At 36.6% G+C, this 17,950-nt stretch overlaps 1 protein-coding gene across 3 annotated transcripts in view; it reads left to right on the top strand.

The window, feature by feature from the left end:
* The window catches only part of LOC109557335 (platelet glycoprotein 4-like), a 40,796-nt gene that overhangs the window by 10,666 nt on the left and 12,180 nt on the right, over positions 1–17,950 (top strand). For all 3 annotated transcript variants that reach the window (XM_019958598.2, XM_019958600.2, XM_070787677.1), the window contains exons 3-7: positions 6,242–6,402; positions 9,353–9,500; positions 9,911–10,090; positions 14,013–14,104; positions 16,549–16,595. In XM_019958598.2, coding sequence (XP_019814157.1) covers positions 6,242–6,402; positions 9,353–9,500; positions 9,911–10,090; positions 14,013–14,104; positions 16,549–16,595 — 628 coding nt within the window. The remainder of the gene's footprint in view (positions 1–6,241; positions 6,403–9,352; positions 9,501–9,910; positions 10,091–14,012; positions 14,105–16,548; positions 16,596–17,950) is intronic.

Genomic DNA, 17,950 nt, shown 5'->3' with positions numbered 1-17,950 from the left:
GATTTTATATAATTCCATAATAAACATTTTCCTTTATTTTTATGTTGCCCCAACTTATCTCCTCACTGGTAACCACTTGTTCTCTATATCCACGAATCTGTTTCTTTTTTGTTTTACTCATTAGTTTGCTGTATTTTTTTAGATTCCACTATAAGTAATATCACGAGCTTTCCTGGTGGTTCAGATGGTAAAGAATTTGCCTGCAATGCAGGAGACCCGGGTTTGATCCCTGGGTTGGGAAGACACCCTGCAGACGGGAATGGCAACCCATTCCAGTATTCTTGCCTGGAGAATTCTATGGATAGAGGAGCCCTGTGGGCGACAGTCCATGGAGCTGCAAAGAGTCAGACATGTCTCGTGACTAACGCTTTTACTTTTCCTAATATCATATAGTATTTGTTTTCCTCTGTCTGATTAATTTCACTTAGCATAATGGCAACCACATTCATCTATGTTGCTTCAATTGGCAAAATTTCATTCTTTCTCTATGTCTGAGTAATATTCCACTGCATATAGATACCAAATCTTCTTTATCCATTCATCTATTGGTGGCCACGTAGGTTGCTTCCATACTTTGGCAACTGTAAATAATGCAACTATGACCACTGGGGAGCATGCATCTTTTCAAATTACTGTTTTTGTTGAATACATACCCAGGGATGGAAATGCTGGGTCATACAGAGTTCTTTATTTAGATTTTGTGGACACCTCCACCCTTGCTGAATCAATTTACATTCTCACCAACAATGTATGAGGGTTCCCTTTTCTCTACGTCCTCACCAACATTTATTATTTGTGTTCATCAGAGATACTGGCCTTCAGTTTTCTTTTTTTGCAATATATTTGTCTGGTTCTGGTATCAGGGTGATGCTGGCCACAGAATAAGTTTGGAAGTACTCCTTCCTCTGCAATTTTGTGGAATAGTATGAGAAGGATAGGTTTCAATTATTTTCTAAATGTTTAGTAGAGTTCACCTGTAAAGCCATCTGATCCTCAAATTTTGTTGTAAGTTTTTAAATTACTGATTTAATTTCATTATTGGTAATTGGTCTGTTCATACTTCCTATTTCTTCCTGGCTCAGTCTTGGGAGAATGTATCTTTCTAAGAATTTTTCCATTTTTTAGTCTAGATTATCCATTTTATTGGTATACAGTTGTTCATAGTAATCTCTTATGATTTTGGGTATTTCTGTGGTGTTGGTTGTAACTCCTTTTTCATTTCTGATTTTATTAATTTGGGCCATTTCTCTTTTTTTCTGATGAGTCTAGCCTTTAGGCTTTAGGCTTATCATTTTTACTTATCGTTTTCAAGAGCTAGTTTTTAGTTTCATTGGGGTTTTTTTACTATCTATTTCATTTATTTCTGCTCTTATCTTTATGATTTCTTTCCTTCTACTATCTTTGGGTTTTGTTTATTCCTCTCTTTCTAATTCCTTTAGGTGTCTGGTTAGGTTGTTTAACTGAGATTTTTTTGTTTGTTTCCTGATATAAACCTGTATAGCTATAAATTTCTGTTAGAACTGCTTTGCTGCATCCCTTAAGTTTTGAATTGTCATGTTTTCATTTTCATTTGTCTTCAGGTGACTTTATATTTCCTCAGAGATCCATTAGTCGTTAAGAAGCATATTATTTAGCCTCCACATGGCTTGTTTTTGTGGCTCTTTTTCATGCCATTTAAGACTCCCTTTTAGAAAGATTACTGCTCAGTCTGTACTAACAAAAGGCACTCTGGCCTAGTGTGGTAGAATACACAGAACTGATGGGTGATGGGATGCACTGGGATAAAAGGATTAAATAGGGAAAGAGAGGAGTAAAAGTTGCAAACGGTAAGATATCCAGTTGAGTTACTGAAGGAAACGTATTCCCTGGAAGAATACAAGACAGAGGTTTTACCAGTAATTTGATATGAACATCAGTATGTATTTCAAAGGTCGGTGCTCAGACAGGTTTTATCATTACTATAGAGATTACATATAAAACTGAACAGCAGGTTTGCTTTCTAGAGAGTTTGAATGTAGAAACAAAAGGTCAGAAAAACTGGCCAACAGTAGGAGTTGCATTTCTGAATTATATGTAAACCCAGCAGTAAAGATTCCACTTGTAATTCTGGAGACACGGGTTTGATCCCTGGGTCAGGAAGATCCCTGAAGAAGGAAATGGCTACTTTCTCCAGTATTCTTGTCCGGGAAATCCCATGGACAGAGGAGTCTGGCAGACTAGAGCCCATGGGGTCACAAGAGTTGGACATGACTTAGCAACTAAACCATCACCACCACAGTGAGCCAAGTGCCTTACCTCTACCTCAAGAGCACTTAGTTTAATGCTGTTTATTTTACAAATATATACAAGTTTTAGTACTGGTCAGTTTTTGTTTACCATTGAAATCATTACCATTACTAGCTTCATTTAATGGACTAATACCAATTTGGGAAAGTTATAATCTGCATACAAACACCATTTAAAAACAAAGGAAGTAGAATTAAAGTGCCTAATTTTAACAGATCAGAATATCATCTCATGATGTTACCTAACTTTTAAAGTATAGATCTGGGACTATGATACCTTTTAATTCTAAAAGACAACAGCCTGACTCTAGCATTTGCAATGGCCTAAAACAATAGACTAATTTATATATAAATATATATATATATATTACTTTATTTCTAAGCAACTTTTTAAGGACTGCATGGTAGAAACTTTTTTCTAACAATATTTTAGACTATGATTCCTAGCAAATTTATGTGGAGACAGCAGGCTTATACAATCTTGCTAGATAAACTAAAAGTCAATGGTATGAGTTGCCATGAATGTGGAAAGCAGAAACTGCCAAAGGACTTTAGAAAAAGGACAAAGTTTTGCCAGTTTTTATGAAGGATAATTCATTACCTTGACATTGTTCACATCGTTTGATAAATGTTTAGAGATTATTGTATAACAAAAGTAATTTTACATAATTTTTTAAATTTCCCTATGATATTAACTATAGAACACAAAGAAAGGAATTAAAGATTTCTTTCTCTCAGCATGCACACACATACATGTTCATAATACATACACATATAAGAAAATTTTATGAACACAGAGACTGCTTGCAACTGATTGCAAACAGTTGATTTTGGTACTGAGGAGAGGAGATGAAAAGTATTTTCAATATATTTCTGCTTTTTAAGAAGCTTTAATTTCCCTCAAGAATAAACATAAAAATGATAAAACAGCAAGAAAAGAATTGTTATAATTTTACGAGTTATTGCCACATAATTGGTTTGTACAGGAATGCTAAGAACAAAGTAGTTAAAGCAATCTAAGAAAGTAAATAAGACTAGAGGTCTCCCCTCTAAAGGGTGGACAGAATTTGTATAATAATAGTAGTCAAAGTTTACTGGTGTAAACAACACGACACTGGAGTGAAAGATCTGATTCTCCATCTAGTTCAGTCGCTCAGTCGTGTCTGACTCTTTGGGACCTCATTGACTGCAGCACTCCAGGCTTCCCTGTTCATCAACAACTCCCGGAGCTTGCTCAGACTCATGTCCATTGAGGCAGTGATGCCCTCCAACCATCTCGTCCTCTGTCGTCCCCTTCTCCTCATGCCTTCAATCTTTCCCAGCGTCAGGGTCTTTTCCAAGGAGTCAGTTCTTCGCATCAATGGTGAAAGTATTGGAGCTTCAGCATCAGTCCTTCCAATGAATATTCAGGGTTGATTTCCTTTAGGATTGACTGATTTGATGTCCTTGAGGTCCAAGTGACTCTCAAGAATCTTCTCCAACACCACAGTTCAAAAGCATCAATTCTTTATAAAAGCATTCAAACTTCTTTATGGTCCAACTCTCACATCCATATATGACTATTGGAAAAACCATAGCTTTGACTAGACGGACTTTTGTTGCCAAAGTAATGTCTTTGCTTCTTAATGTGCTGTCTATGTTTGTCATAGCTTTTCTTCCAAGGAGCAAGCATTGTTTAATTTCATGGCTGCAGTCAACATTTGAAGTGATTTTGGAGCCCAAGAAAATAAAGTCTCTCACTGTTTCCCATCGATTTGCCATGAAGTGATGGGACCAGATGCCCTGATCTTAGTTTCTTGAATGTTGATTTTTTTTTTTTTGAATGTTGAATTTTAAGCCAGCTTTTTTACTCTCCTCTTTCACTTTCATCAAGAGGCTCTTTAATTCCTCTTTACTTTCCGCGATAAGGGTCAGTGTCTCCTGCATATCTGAGATTATTGATATTTCTCCTGGGAATCTTAATTCCAGCTTGTGCTTCATCCAGCCTAGCACTTCACATGATGTACTCTGCATAGAAGTTATATAAGCAGGATGACACTATACAGTCTTGATGTACTCCTTTCCTTTCTCAATTTGGAACCATTCTGTTGTTCCATGTCCAGTTCTAACTGTTGCTTCTTAACATGCACACAGATTTCTCAGGAGGCACAGAAGGTGGTCTTGTATTCTCATCTCTTTAGGGATTTTCCACAGTTTGTTGTGATCCACACAGTCAAAGGCTTTGGCATAGTCAATAAAGTAGATGTTTTTCTGGAACTCTCTGTTTTGTCTATGATCCAACAGATGTTGGCAATTTGATCTCTGGTGCATATGCCTTTCCTAAATCCAGCTTGAACATCTGGAAATTCTCGGTTCATGTACTGTTGAAGCCTAGCTTGGAGAATTTAGAGCATTATTTTGCTAGCATGTGAGATGTGTGCAACTGTGCATAGTTTGAACATTTTTTGGCATTGCCTTTCTTTGGGATTGGAATGAAAATGTACCTTTTTCTGTTCTGTGGCCACTGCTAAGCTTTTCAAATTTGCTGGCATATTGAGTACCTCCACGGGCTTTTATTCATAGTGATGCTTCCTAAGGCCCACTTGACTTAGCACTCCAGGATGTCTGGCTCTAGATAACCGTTGTGGTTATCTGGGTCATTAAGATCTTTATTGTATAGTTTTTCTGTGTATTCTTGCCACTTCTTGTTAATATTTTCAGTCTGTTAGATCCATACCATTTCTGTCCTTTATTGTGGCCATCATTGCATGAAATGTTCCCTTGGTATCTCTCATTTTCTTGAAGAGATCTCTAGCATTTTCCATTCTATTGTTTCCCTCCATTCTTTACATTCTCCATTATCTACTAGTAAATTGTCATACAGCATTGAATCAGACATCTGTTTTCTATAGAACCCTAAAAAAATGGATGGGATTAGGTGACCCTAACTCTAACATCTGATAATTCAATGCATTCATTTCAGTTTTTTATTTCCACTTTCCAGTTGAAAAAAAATCTACAAATGAACTATTAAGGAAAAATGATTCATAGCATTTAGAAGAAAAACATGATATGCTTATACTGTGTTTTGATATTCAATGTATAAGCATTAGAATGAATATATTTTCTGTCCCACCAGGTATATTCTACCACAATTCCTTTTCAATTCTGTAAATACTTAGAAGTTCCTTTAATTAAGAACATTTAATAAGATATGTGCCTTGAGGGTACATGATAAACAATTGTTATTAGTCTTTAAGATTCTTACAATGTGAAAATAATAATGTATATGTCTGTGTGCTTCCTTGAAATGGGAATTAACATCTAATTCTTCTTTAGGACTAATTTCAGCTTCAACATCCTCACAACACCTTTACATTTAAACAAGCCATAATACTTTTTCTATACATAATTTTGTCTTTATTTTGGGCTTACTATAGAAATGAGACGTCAAGATACAATTGAGCATTTTTCAAGGAAAACTGGTTGTAAAACATAAGAGAGTCTCACTCGCTGTAGGAGCTCCAGCATGAAAAATGAAAATACTTCCAGTTTTTACTAGATTTTTCTCTCAGTTCTGTTTTGCCTCCTCAGTTCAACTTGCTGAGGGTAGAAAAGCTAATGTTCAACCTGGTAAGAACCTTTTGGAAAAGGTTTAATAAAATTCGTTTAATAAATTGTTACAAACTATTGCCGTATTGAAATAAGATCACTCTAAACCTTGCCAGTGGTTGGCCTTACAATCACCAGACATGTGTACAATATTACACACGGATTCTCTTTGTAAAAGATCAACTAAAAGAGACTGCCAACCATCATGTGTTGAAAACATTTCTGCTTCATGTGGTAGGTTGCAGAAGTTCTCATACGCAAGTACTTGAGCCTAGTCCTTTCATTGACTAATGAAGGTTTGCAACTCCCACTAGTGCCCTTATTGACTACAAAGAAGTAACCCAAACTTGTTTTCTTTTTCACAGGAATTGGTCCTTGAAGAAGGTACAATTGCTTTTAAAAATTGGGTTAAAGCAGGTGCTAACGTTTACAGACAGTTTTGGATATTTGATGTGCAGAATCCAGAGGAAGTGGCAGTCAATAGCAGCAAAATTAAAGTTAAGCAAAGAGGTCCTTACACGTACAGGTGAGTCCCCCAAATACGTGGCACTCTTTCCTTGAATACATGTATTTCTGAAAAAGCTTCCACTTGATAAATGTCACTGTACGGAACTGTATTTATTACTTTCTTGCCATTAACATACACTGAAATATTTGTTTCTGCCTATGTATTAATAAAACCCTAATCTAAGGATTTAATGAGTATAAGAAATACAGATTTTATTATGAATTTACCAGCATCAATTTACAGATCTATATTTAAGAAGTTACAGTGCTTTACCCTTGTGACATTTGTTCTCAACTCTAGCATGTCTGCATGTCAATTCCAAGCTCCCAAACTATCCACACTGCTATATCTAAAATAGATAACAAACAAGGACCTACCATATAGCACAGGTAACTCGGCTCAATATTATGTAATAACCTACATGGGGAAGGAATTTGAAAAGAGAATAATACGTATAGACGTGTATATATTATATGTGTGTGTATGTACATATATAACTGAATCACTGCTGTAAAACTGAAACTAGTACAACATTGTTAATCAATTATACTCCTATATAAAATAAAAATTAAAAAATAAAGTAAAATATAAAATTTTAAAAACAGCTGTAAAATATGCAAGCTAAATTTTAAAAATCTATCAAAAATTTAAGAACTAGAGTATTCTATAATCCTAAAACTTAAAACGTAGGTTATATGAGTGGTTCTCAAAATGTGGTTTCTGGACCAGCAACATCAACATCATCTGGGAACTAGGTAGAAATGCAAATTCTCAGGCCTCACCTTAGATCAAATGTATCAGATATACTTGGTTTTGAACCTAGTAATGAGTTTGATAAATATTCTGGGGATTTCAATACATACTCAAATTTGAGAATCACAGCATTAAACTGATTTTACATAACTACAATACTTGCTAAAGATTTCTATTCAAACTATTTTCCAGGTCTTAAGGGTACTTTTATTCTGTTAGTAGTTTTGTTTTGTCCAGTACTGAGACTGAATAAGCTGTACCTTTTTTTTTTTTTTTACCTGCCTTAACAGTTTAACACACTTTTAAAAAGAACCTTAGGCATCAGAACTAATGGGAAATAATTTGCCAGAAAGTTTCATCTTGTAAACTTAAAAAACTCCTTCCAGGAGCTGTGAAATGATTTACCATGCTCACACAGACTTAGGAACTGGTAACTCTAAGATTTTTGTGTACATTTTCTCCTATATAAATTACAAGACTGACTTTTCTAACTATGAAAGTAAGAAAGGAGACTAAACTTAGCCAAGAATTAGGACTTTAGTTCCCTGACTAGGGATCAAACCTGTGCTTCCCTGAAGTAGAACTGCTAAGTGCTAACCAAAGGACTTTCAGGGAATTCCCTGTATTCTAACTTTTAAACCAAAAATTGAGTGATTATGTTCTCTTTCTAAAAGTACATTGTAAACACAGGCCTCAGTTTAAAGGATTTTTCTCTTGGTGAGTGCCATATCCTAGTGCAGTGCTGTAAGTACAACTAAGTAAAACTAGAATTTGCTCACAGTTGTTTTACTATCATCTCAATTATTATAAACATAAATATTCCTGAAAATTAGAGCATTTTAATTTTAAATGTTAATAATAGATAATCTAAATTTAAAATACACCTATCTAAGAGAAAACAGTAATTGACTGATAATAGATTGTCCTGGATGCTGTTTCAGATTTTTATATTCTTTGCATGTCTATAGGACTCAGAGAAAAGTAAATGATAAAACCTTGAAGAAAGTATATTAACAGTAAAATATATTTCTATCTTTTCTGAATTCTTTTTTGAGATAATGTGAAACATTAATTATTTGTTCAAAAAGTTTTTGTTGAAAACTTACCAAGTATCAGGCACTGTGGTTGGGGATAAAAAACACTCATAATACCTACCCTACATGAATTTCACATTTTTATTATACCTGATTGAAATGTGTGATTTTTTAATTTGTTATATTTTAAACATTTCAGTCCCATGATTTTTTTTCAGTCTTTATCTTAGATAATAATAGATACCTATTTTAACCTCAAATAATAGACAATCAAATATAGGATAGTGCAATGTATACCTTATTTCATCTCAGTAAATATCTTGTAATTGCAAAAGATTTTGTTTCTATAATAACAACCCTTCACCACATTCCTAAAAAAGTGGTTGGTACTTTGCCTAGAGATGTTAGAGCCAGGAGCTCAGAACTAATAAGTATACAATATATGAGGAAGGGATGGAAGGAAATTGACCTGTAAAGTGGAAATTATATTCCATTAGGTATCTTTAGTTTTCATTAAAATGCTGGAAATTATGAAAAAGTCAGCGCAGGAAAGTCTGTTCACTATGAACAGACTATCTAATAAGGAAACGTGCTTTTACTGTCCCTTCCTTCAACTTCTCTACTGTCTCCTCCTGAACCTCAGGATAAAAAACTAAACATTTGAGTATGGGGTACAACCTTTTATGTTTGAGATCTTGTTTACTTTAGTAATTTTATTTCCACCACTCTCCTTACTCTGACTCTGTAAACCAAATATATTGAAACGTCTGCATATGCAAAATTACACCACGTTCTTCTTATACACGCTATTTTCAACACTATTTTGCTTAACTACACTTCTATTTGTCCCTCACCATACTTATGTGGAATTGTACCCTGTCCATTATCCCCAGCATAACCATGCCTAGCCTGGGTCTGTACCTGTTCTGTGTTTTCCCAAGAATCTATGTAAACTCCTATAATGACACACATTCTTTCTTCCCTGCTATGCACAACTAAGACACCTCTCCCCGACCTTGACTAATTTGCAAGACTCAGCATTTGGCATGTATATCTTTTTAACTTACTTGTTTAGCCTAATTTCTGACCATCTATATACTCAAAAAAATTATTTACTGCATGAATGAATGCATTTGTGACAATGTTTTTTTCTGAATTTTCTTTTCACTTCTATTTTTCAGAGTCCGTTATCTAGCTAAGGATATAATAAGCCAAGACTCTAAGACCCACACAGTCTCTTTCCAACGGCCCAAAGGCGCCATCTTTGAACCCTCGCTATCAGTTGGAACAGAGAATGACACATTCACTGTTCTCAACCTGGCTGTAGCAGTGAGTAAACACAAAATTATGGACTGTGTAATACTTTAGAATCCTCTTTAATTTCATGATTAGAACTATCAGATATCATTTGTAATTTTGATGAAAATGTATTCTCATGACATTCTGAATTACAATCATTTGGAAATATGACAAGATCATAGAATAATCAACTGAATTGAGAAGATCATTTAAAGTGTATCATTTTAAAAAGTAGGATTTGAAAGTCTTCTTCCCGTGGCTCACACCAAGACAGAAAGGTAATAGAAGAAACAGTACACTTTTAATCTTGCAAGGATTTGGCAGTAATTTTAGAGATACAATTAAAAGTTTTATTAAGCTTAGATGTACTATTTATCCATTTCTTGTAAAAAATCTATACTGCAACTGGTGTCTTACACAGTGCTTTTTTTTTCTTATAGGCTACACCTCACCTCTATCCAAGCACATTTGTTCAGATAATACTCAATGTATTTATCAAAAACTCAAACTCTTTTATGTTTCAAAAGAGAACTCTGAAAGAACTATTGTGGGGCTATAAGGATCCATTCTTGAGTTCGGTTCCATACTCTATTCCTACCACAGTTGGTGTGTTTTATCCTGTGAGTAACAATTATGAACATCGATATTGCTAGACTCTAACTGTATAAATATAATGGCATTGGCAATTCATAATTTTATAACTTAGTATGTTAACCCTATTTATGATCTGGGAATACATAACTGTAAGTTTTTAAAATCTCTATTCACATGGATTTAGCTTTCCTAGTTGGGAAAATTCGGAGAAGGCAATGGCACCCCACTCCAGCACTCCTGCCTGGAAAATCCCATGGACGGAGGAGCCTGGTGGTCTGCAGTCCATGGGGTCGCGAAGAGTTGGACACGACTGAGGACTTCCCTTTCACTTTTCACTTTCCTGCATCGGAGAAAGAAATGGCAACCCACTCCAGTGTTCTTGCCTGGAGAATTCCAGGGACAGGGGAGCCTGGTGGGCTGCCGTCTATGGGGTCGCACAGAGTCAGACAAGACTGAAGCAACTTAGCAGCAGCAGCAGCAGTTGGGAAAATTAACTTATCTGCATGAAACAAATTAATTTTTAACAACTAAATTTAAAATTAAGAAACCTACATCTAATCAAGTTTCTACTCCATTAAATATGCACCTGTCTAAAATTAGATTGCAAGCTGCTAAGGCTTTGAGCAATCTTTCAGTTTTGACTTCCCATCTTAAAAAAATCAAGTGTAATGCCACATTTTTATTTATTTCTGTTGAATATATTCATCATGTCATTCTTCCTCCTCTAGACTTCTTATAAATTTGTTTAAATGAATATTTAAAACTTAGCCAAAATCGAGCACAGTGAGCCTGATATATCAGCAACGTCATATTTTCATAGAATTATTAATAGCTGATTAGTAATCTACTAAAGTGATGAAATGACAGTATGGAAATTAAGAAAAAATGTGAATTTGGTGATGAACTTAGTTGTTCCTTAATGTTTTGAGTTATAAATAGGCTAATCTGACTACTGAATTGAAATTTTGACTATGATGGCGCTTGTCACTATACAAAATAGTTATAGTCTCCAGTTCATTGTTGCTATTTTACTACAGTTTTTAGAAATGCAAGATTATATATCAATTAAGAAGGCATTAAGAGATAATAAATTCAGTTACTAATATTTAACTCAAATATTTTTAATTCTTTCCTTGGCTAATCCTGTTTTTAATCCTGTGTATCCAATCTTTAAGTCAAGTGGGCCTTAGGAAGCACTGCTGTTAATAAAGCTAGTGGATGTGATGGATGCTAGCAGAACTATTCAAAACCCTAAAAGATTATGCCATCAAGGTGTTGCATTCAGTTCAATTCAGTTCAGTTCAGTCGCTCAGTCATGTCCCACTCTTCGCAACCCCATGAATTGCAGCACGCCAGGCTTCCCTGTCCATCACCAACTCCCAGAGTTCACTCAGGCTCACGTCCATCGAGTCAGTGATGCCATACAGCCATCTCATCCTCTGTCATCCCCTTCTCCTCCTGCCCCTAATCTCTCCCAGCATCAGAGTCTTTTCCAATGAGTCAACTCTTCACATGAGGTGGCCAAAGTACTGGAGTTTCAGCTTCAGCATCATTTCCTCCAAATAAATCCCAGGGCTGATCTCCTTCAGAATGGACTGGTTGGATCTCCTTGCAGTCCAAGGGACTGTCAAGAGTCTTCTCCAACACCACAGTTCAAAAGCATCAATTCTTCGGTGCTCAGCTTTCTTCACAGTCCAACTCTCACATCCATACAGGACCACAGGAAAAACCATAGCCTTGACTAGACAGACCTTTGTTGGCAAAGTAATGTCTCTGCTTTTGAATATGCTATCTAGGTTGGTCATCACTTTCCTTCCAAGGAGTAAGTGTCTTTTAATTTCATGGCTGCAGTCACCATCTGTAGTGATTTTGGAGCCCCAAAAAATAAAGTCTGACATTGTTGCATTCAATATGTCAGCAAATCTGGAAGGCCTAGCAGTGGCCAAAGGGTTGGAAAAGGTCAATCCTCATCCCAATTCCCAAAAAGGAGCTAACTAAAGAACATGCTAACTATCAGACTATTGCACTCATCTCCCATGCTTAAAATCTTGCATGCTAGGCTTCAGCATTATGTGAACCAAGAACTTCCAGATGTCCAAGATAGGTTTAGAAAAGGAAGGGAACCAGAGATCAAATTGCCAACATTCACTAGAACCTAGAGAAAGCTAGGGAATTCCAGAAAAACTTCTTCTTCTGCTTCACTGACTGTGCTATAGCCTTTGACTGTGTGGATCACAATAAACTGTGGAAAATTCTTAAACAGATGGCAATACTAGACAATCTTACCTGTCCTGAGAAACCTGAATAGGGGTCAAGAAGCAACAGTTAAAACTCTGTATAGAACAACTGATTGGTTCAAGATTGAAAAAGGAATATGATGGGGCTGTCTGCTGTTACCCTGTTTGTTTAACCTATACACTGAGCACATCATGAGAAATGCCAGGCTGGATTCCACAAGCTGGAATCAAGATAAGATGGAGAAACATCAACAACCTCAGATATATGGATGATACCACTCTAAATGGCAGAAAGCGAATAGGAACTAAGATCCTTTTGATGAGGGTGAAAGAGTGAAAGAGCCGGCTTAAAACTAAATATTTAAAAAAAAAAAACTAAGATCATGACATCCAGCCCCATTCCTCCCTGGCAACAGAAGGGGGAAAAGTGGAAGTGGTGACAGATTTCCTCTTCTTGGACTCTAAAATCAATGCAGACAGTGACTGCAGCCATGAAACCAGAAGGTGACTGCTTCTTGGCAGGAACGCTATGACAAAGACAGACAGTGTGTGAAAAGCAGAGACATTACTCTGGTGACAAAGGTCCATAGAGTCAAGGCTATGATCTTCCCAGTAGTCATGTACAGTTGTGAGAGCTGGATTGTAAAGAAGGCAGAACACCAAAGAATTGATGCCTTTGAACTGTGGTGCTGGAGAAGACTCCTGAAAGTCCACTGAACAGCAAAGAGATCAAACCAGTGAATCTTAAGGGAAATCAACCCTGAATACTCTTTGGAAGGATGGACGCTGAAGCTGGAACTCCAATATTTTGGTCATCTGATGCAAACAGCTGACTCATTGGAAAAGTCCCTGATTCTGGGAACAGTTGAGGGCAGAAGGAGAAGAGGGCAGCAGAGGATGAGATGGCTGGATGGCATCACCAATGTAATGGACATGAACTTGGGCAAACTTCTGGAGATGAGTGAGGGACAAGGAGGCTTGGCGTGCTGCAGTCCATGTGCACAAAGGGTTGGACACAATTGGGTGGCTGAACAACAACAACAATTTTATCTTTGTGTGCTTGCATGCATGCTAAGTCACTTCTGTCATGTTTGACTTTGTGATCCCATGGACTGTAGCCCACCAGGCTCCTCTGTCCATGGGATTCTCCAGACAAGAATACTGGAGTGGGTTGCCATTCCTTTCTCCAGGGGATCTTCCTGACCCAGGGATCAAACCCACCTCTCTTTACATCTCCTGCATTGGCAGGCAGGTTCTTTACCACTAGTGCTACCTGGGAAGCCCATCTAATCTTTAGTAACCACTTTTAAAGATCATAACATAGAGAAAATTTCTAGAAATACGGCATGGTCTCATAGGATTTGTTCCCTATCCCCTCACCTCAGTATAACAGGACTAGTGATCAAAATGGCCTTTCTGGCTTAATCACAAGAAAGAATAGTGGAGTTGGATCATGTCAGCTTCCGATATTTTTTCTTCCTTTGTCTCAGCATCTAGTACTTGTTTCTAGGCACCTTTTATATCTTGTTTTTATAAAAATACTAAAAATCAGTAATTGTAAAAATTTATTTGCTTATATATTTCAAATCACATAAAATAGTTGTGAACAACCAGTGTCTGAGAAATGCAAAAGTGAGTTAATTACATATTTTATAATTTGGAAAGCATGGCTTGTTTTAGAAATAATTTTTTCTTGTATGGATCTCTTCAGTACAACAACACTGCAGATGGAGTTTATAAAGTTTTCAATGGAAAAGATGACATAAGCAAAGTTGCCAGAATTGACACATATAAAGGCAAAAAGTAAGTATTCAAGCAAAGTGTGTGTGTGTGTGTGTGTGTGTGAGAGAGAGAGAGAGAGAGAGGGAGGGAGGGAGGGAGGGAGGGAGGGAGGGAGACAGCGCGCTCGCGAGAGAGACTAGGATACTCTAAGGCAGACAAGAAACTTATTTACCAACTGGTAAGGCACAGGCACCAACCTATGGAACAGAGCTGCCTGTATCTCAGCCCTAGAAACTCCTGGTCTATCAGGCATTAACCCTTTAGTTGTGACAGCTGATCACACTAGTACGTAGCTGCTGAGCATCAGCCCCACTGGAGGATTGATCTTGATAAACAAGTTTCCTTACATAAAGAAATCTAAAGGGACTACTTCCATCTGTGCTGCATAACTGGTATTATCATACACCCTAAAATTACATAACTGCAAATGAAAAGGAAGAAAATCAATATGTCAACTCATTATTTTAGCATCCAGTATATCTTACTGATGTTTTATTTTTTTTACTGAGCATGAAATATAAAAACTGCTCATTCCCAGGATATGACAAAGTATGTCTGTAAATACGGCAGCTTAATGAATCCATGCCAATGCTTTCATGATTTTCCCTTTCAAAATTTTCTTGAAATGATTTTATTGATAACTCAGCTTTTAAAAATATTTATCAACACAAAACGGAATTATTATTTCCTGTTCTAAAACTGACATATTAAACTTGAAAAATTAAAAGCACACACTCCTGTGAAGCAGTAGTAGAATGAGATATGTTCATACAGCCATGATTTCCTACTTTTCCCTAACTCCTGCCTATTTATCTGTAGTACACCTAATTCATCATATGTCTAAAATAGGAAGAACCTCAATAAATATCAAGGGAGACATAATTTTCTCTTCAAAGTTAAAATGAGTTTTAGATCAGTGATTTCCTGACAAAGAATAAAGTAATCAAAATCAAAACTGATGAAATATTTTTATAGATTAATCATTATGTGACACTAAGTTCTTATCTAAAACAGTTAAATACTCATGTAATCCTTTTTCTTCTACAGAGACCATAATCACATATTTTTTTTTAATAGAAAAGTCTAATGGAGGGAATAAAAAAAAACCACTTCTAAATGCTCATTTTAGGGGAATCACATCAGTGTCTGTATACGGAGGAAAGTGAGCATTGCTTCCATTTCAATATTTTAGAGAGGTTTTGAGGAGAATTACTAAGTGCTCCTAATTGGAGTAAGAATTTCACAAGAGCTTGAGATTAGGGCAAGGTTAATTTAACTGACCATGGCAAGACTAAACATGGCAGACTGTGCAGCTTATTCTGTTTAAAAAAAGAAGCAACAACTTGCCTTGACATCTTACTGGATAACATGTTAGGAGTGTGAACAACTCATTTTCTATCACCAAAAAGTGTCTGAGTATGCAGAGAAACTATCACCACTATTGTTTTCATTGTTTCCATATATAAATATATATGCTGCTGCTGCTAAGTCGCTTCAGTCGTGTCCGACTCTGTGTGACCCCACAGACGGCAGCCCACCAGGCTCCCCCGCCCCTGGGATTCTTCAGGCAAGAACACTGGAGTGGGTTGCCATTTCCTTCTCCAATGCATGAAAGTGAAAAGTGAAAGTGAAATCGCTCAGTCGTGTCTGACCCTCAGCGACCCCATGGGCTGCAGCCTACCAGGCTCCTCCGTCCATGGGATTTTCCAGGCAAGAGTACTGGAGTGGGGTGCCATTGCCTTCTCCGATAAATATATATATATATTTATATATATAATATATATAATTTTATATAAATATATATAATTTATGTAGGTACCATAGTATGAATTAATAAACTTTGCCCTATTTAAATGCCAGTTCACATAAGAGTTAAAAGAAGTGGAAAGTATAAATTGCTTATCTGTGTTTCTAATCTTTATTGATCCAACATCTGCTTCTCTTTCTTTCCTCCTCCACACTCCCTTCTTATCCTTCATACTGAGTTTATATCAGTTAACCATTTAATATCTTCATCCTATTCAGTGTGAATAAAACATACTATCAAATAATCCATTTCTCCCTAGGTGGGGAACTTTCTCCTATAAGGTCAAAATTTTGGACAAATATTTCTCAATTTTCTTTTTGCAGAACTGTTTCTGTCCATGTGGTTTCTAATTAATAACATCTGGCAGTTTTTGTTTATAATCTGGTCACTTAATGGTTTCAGGCACTTCCTTTTTTTTTTTAATTTTATTTTATTTTTAAACTTTACATAATTGTATTTTCCTTTATCTCAACAAGATGCAGACTTCAAGCAAAACACAGGCCAAATGGCTTAAAACATTTCTTAAACTTTAGCATTTGTCACATCTAGGCTAATCAATAGTTATTATTTTAGCAGACTTACTGAATCATAATAGAAAAAGTAATGTGAGAAACGTGCTCTTCAAATGATCCTTTCGTTTTTTCTTTTTATTCCTAAGGCATCTCTCCTATTGGCCAAGTTATTGTGGCATGATTAATGGTACAGGTAAGAGGATATGCAAGTGAAAAAGAAAGTATTAGTCACTCAGTCCAGTCCAACTCTTTGCAACCCCATGGACTGCAACCTCTGTCCAAAGAATTCTCCAGGCAAGAATACTGGAATGGGTAACCATTGCCTTCTACAGGTGATATCCCTGACCCAGGGATTGAATCCAGGTCGCCTACATCGCAGGTAGATTCTTTACCGTATGAGCCACCAGGGAAGCCCCAAAGAGCATATGGTTTGTGGTAATAATCACAGTGAAACCAACCGCTTTCCCCCAAAAATCCACTTCCATATCTACAATGTTCTGGGAGTTGATGGTATGTATTTACATATCTCTGTATCCCTACAACGTAATTCAGAGTCTCTGTATTTTTATGTAGGCTTAGTAAATGTACATGTAATGGGATGAAATTTTTCAAAATTAGCCATCAAGGATGAGCCTTTACTGTATTCTGGGGAAATGTTTTCTTTGTATACATGTAATGAACTCCTTCCTGACCACAGAGGTAAAACATTAGAGAAGTTTAGAGTAGCGATTACACCTTTATAGGTGTATACTACTATACTGTGTAGTATTTACATTATATCTGTAATATAGTGATTTATACCTGTAAATACTGTATAGATAATCATTTAAAATTGAAAGAATTAAAATATTAACATAATTATAAAAGGAAAGTTATGCCTCCAAAGACTTCAAGCTGAAGTAGAATCAGTGAACTTTCAAGCAGAACTCTATTTTGAATAAGGTGGTCAGAAAGAGAGAGAAAAGAACAGCAGCAACAGAAATAAGGTTCAGTCACTTCAGTTCAGTTCAGTCACTCAGTCGTGTCTGACTCTTTGCAACCCCATGAATCACAGCACGCCAGGCCTCCCTGTCCATCACCAACTCCTGGAGTTCACTCAGACTCACGCCCATCAACCTGTACCCTAACCATGAGAAATGTATGCAAAAATGAACATTCTGAATTAGAGTTAGGAAAAAGTACTATGTACTTAGATTTCGAGTATGGTTGCTGCTGCTGCTGCTAAGTCGCTTCAGTCGTGTCTGACACTGTGCGACCCCATAGACGGCAGCCCACCAGGCTCCCCCGCCCCTGGGATTCTCCAGGCAAGAACACTGGAGTGGGTTGCCATTTCCTTCTCCAGTGCATGAAAGTGAAAAGTGAAAGTGAAGTTGCTCAGTTGTGTCTGACCCTCAGCGACCCCATGGACTGCAGCCTACCAGGCTCCTCTGTCCATGGGATTTTCCAGGCAAGAGTACTGGAGTGGGGTGCCATTGCCTTCTCCAAGAGTATGGTTAGATCCAGTTTATTACTCTCCTTAAAGTAAAGCAAATATATGCCTACTAGTTG

Source organism: Bos indicus, chromosome 4 (genome assembly GCF_029378745.1).
Source record: "Bos indicus isolate NIAB-ARS_2022 breed Sahiwal x Tharparkar chromosome 4, NIAB-ARS_B.indTharparkar_mat_pri_1.0, whole genome shotgun sequence".
In the NCBI taxonomy this organism is placed as follows: domain Eukaryota; kingdom Metazoa; phylum Chordata; class Mammalia; order Artiodactyla; family Bovidae; genus Bos; species Bos indicus.
This window is presented reverse-complemented; position numbering and strand designations above follow the sequence as displayed.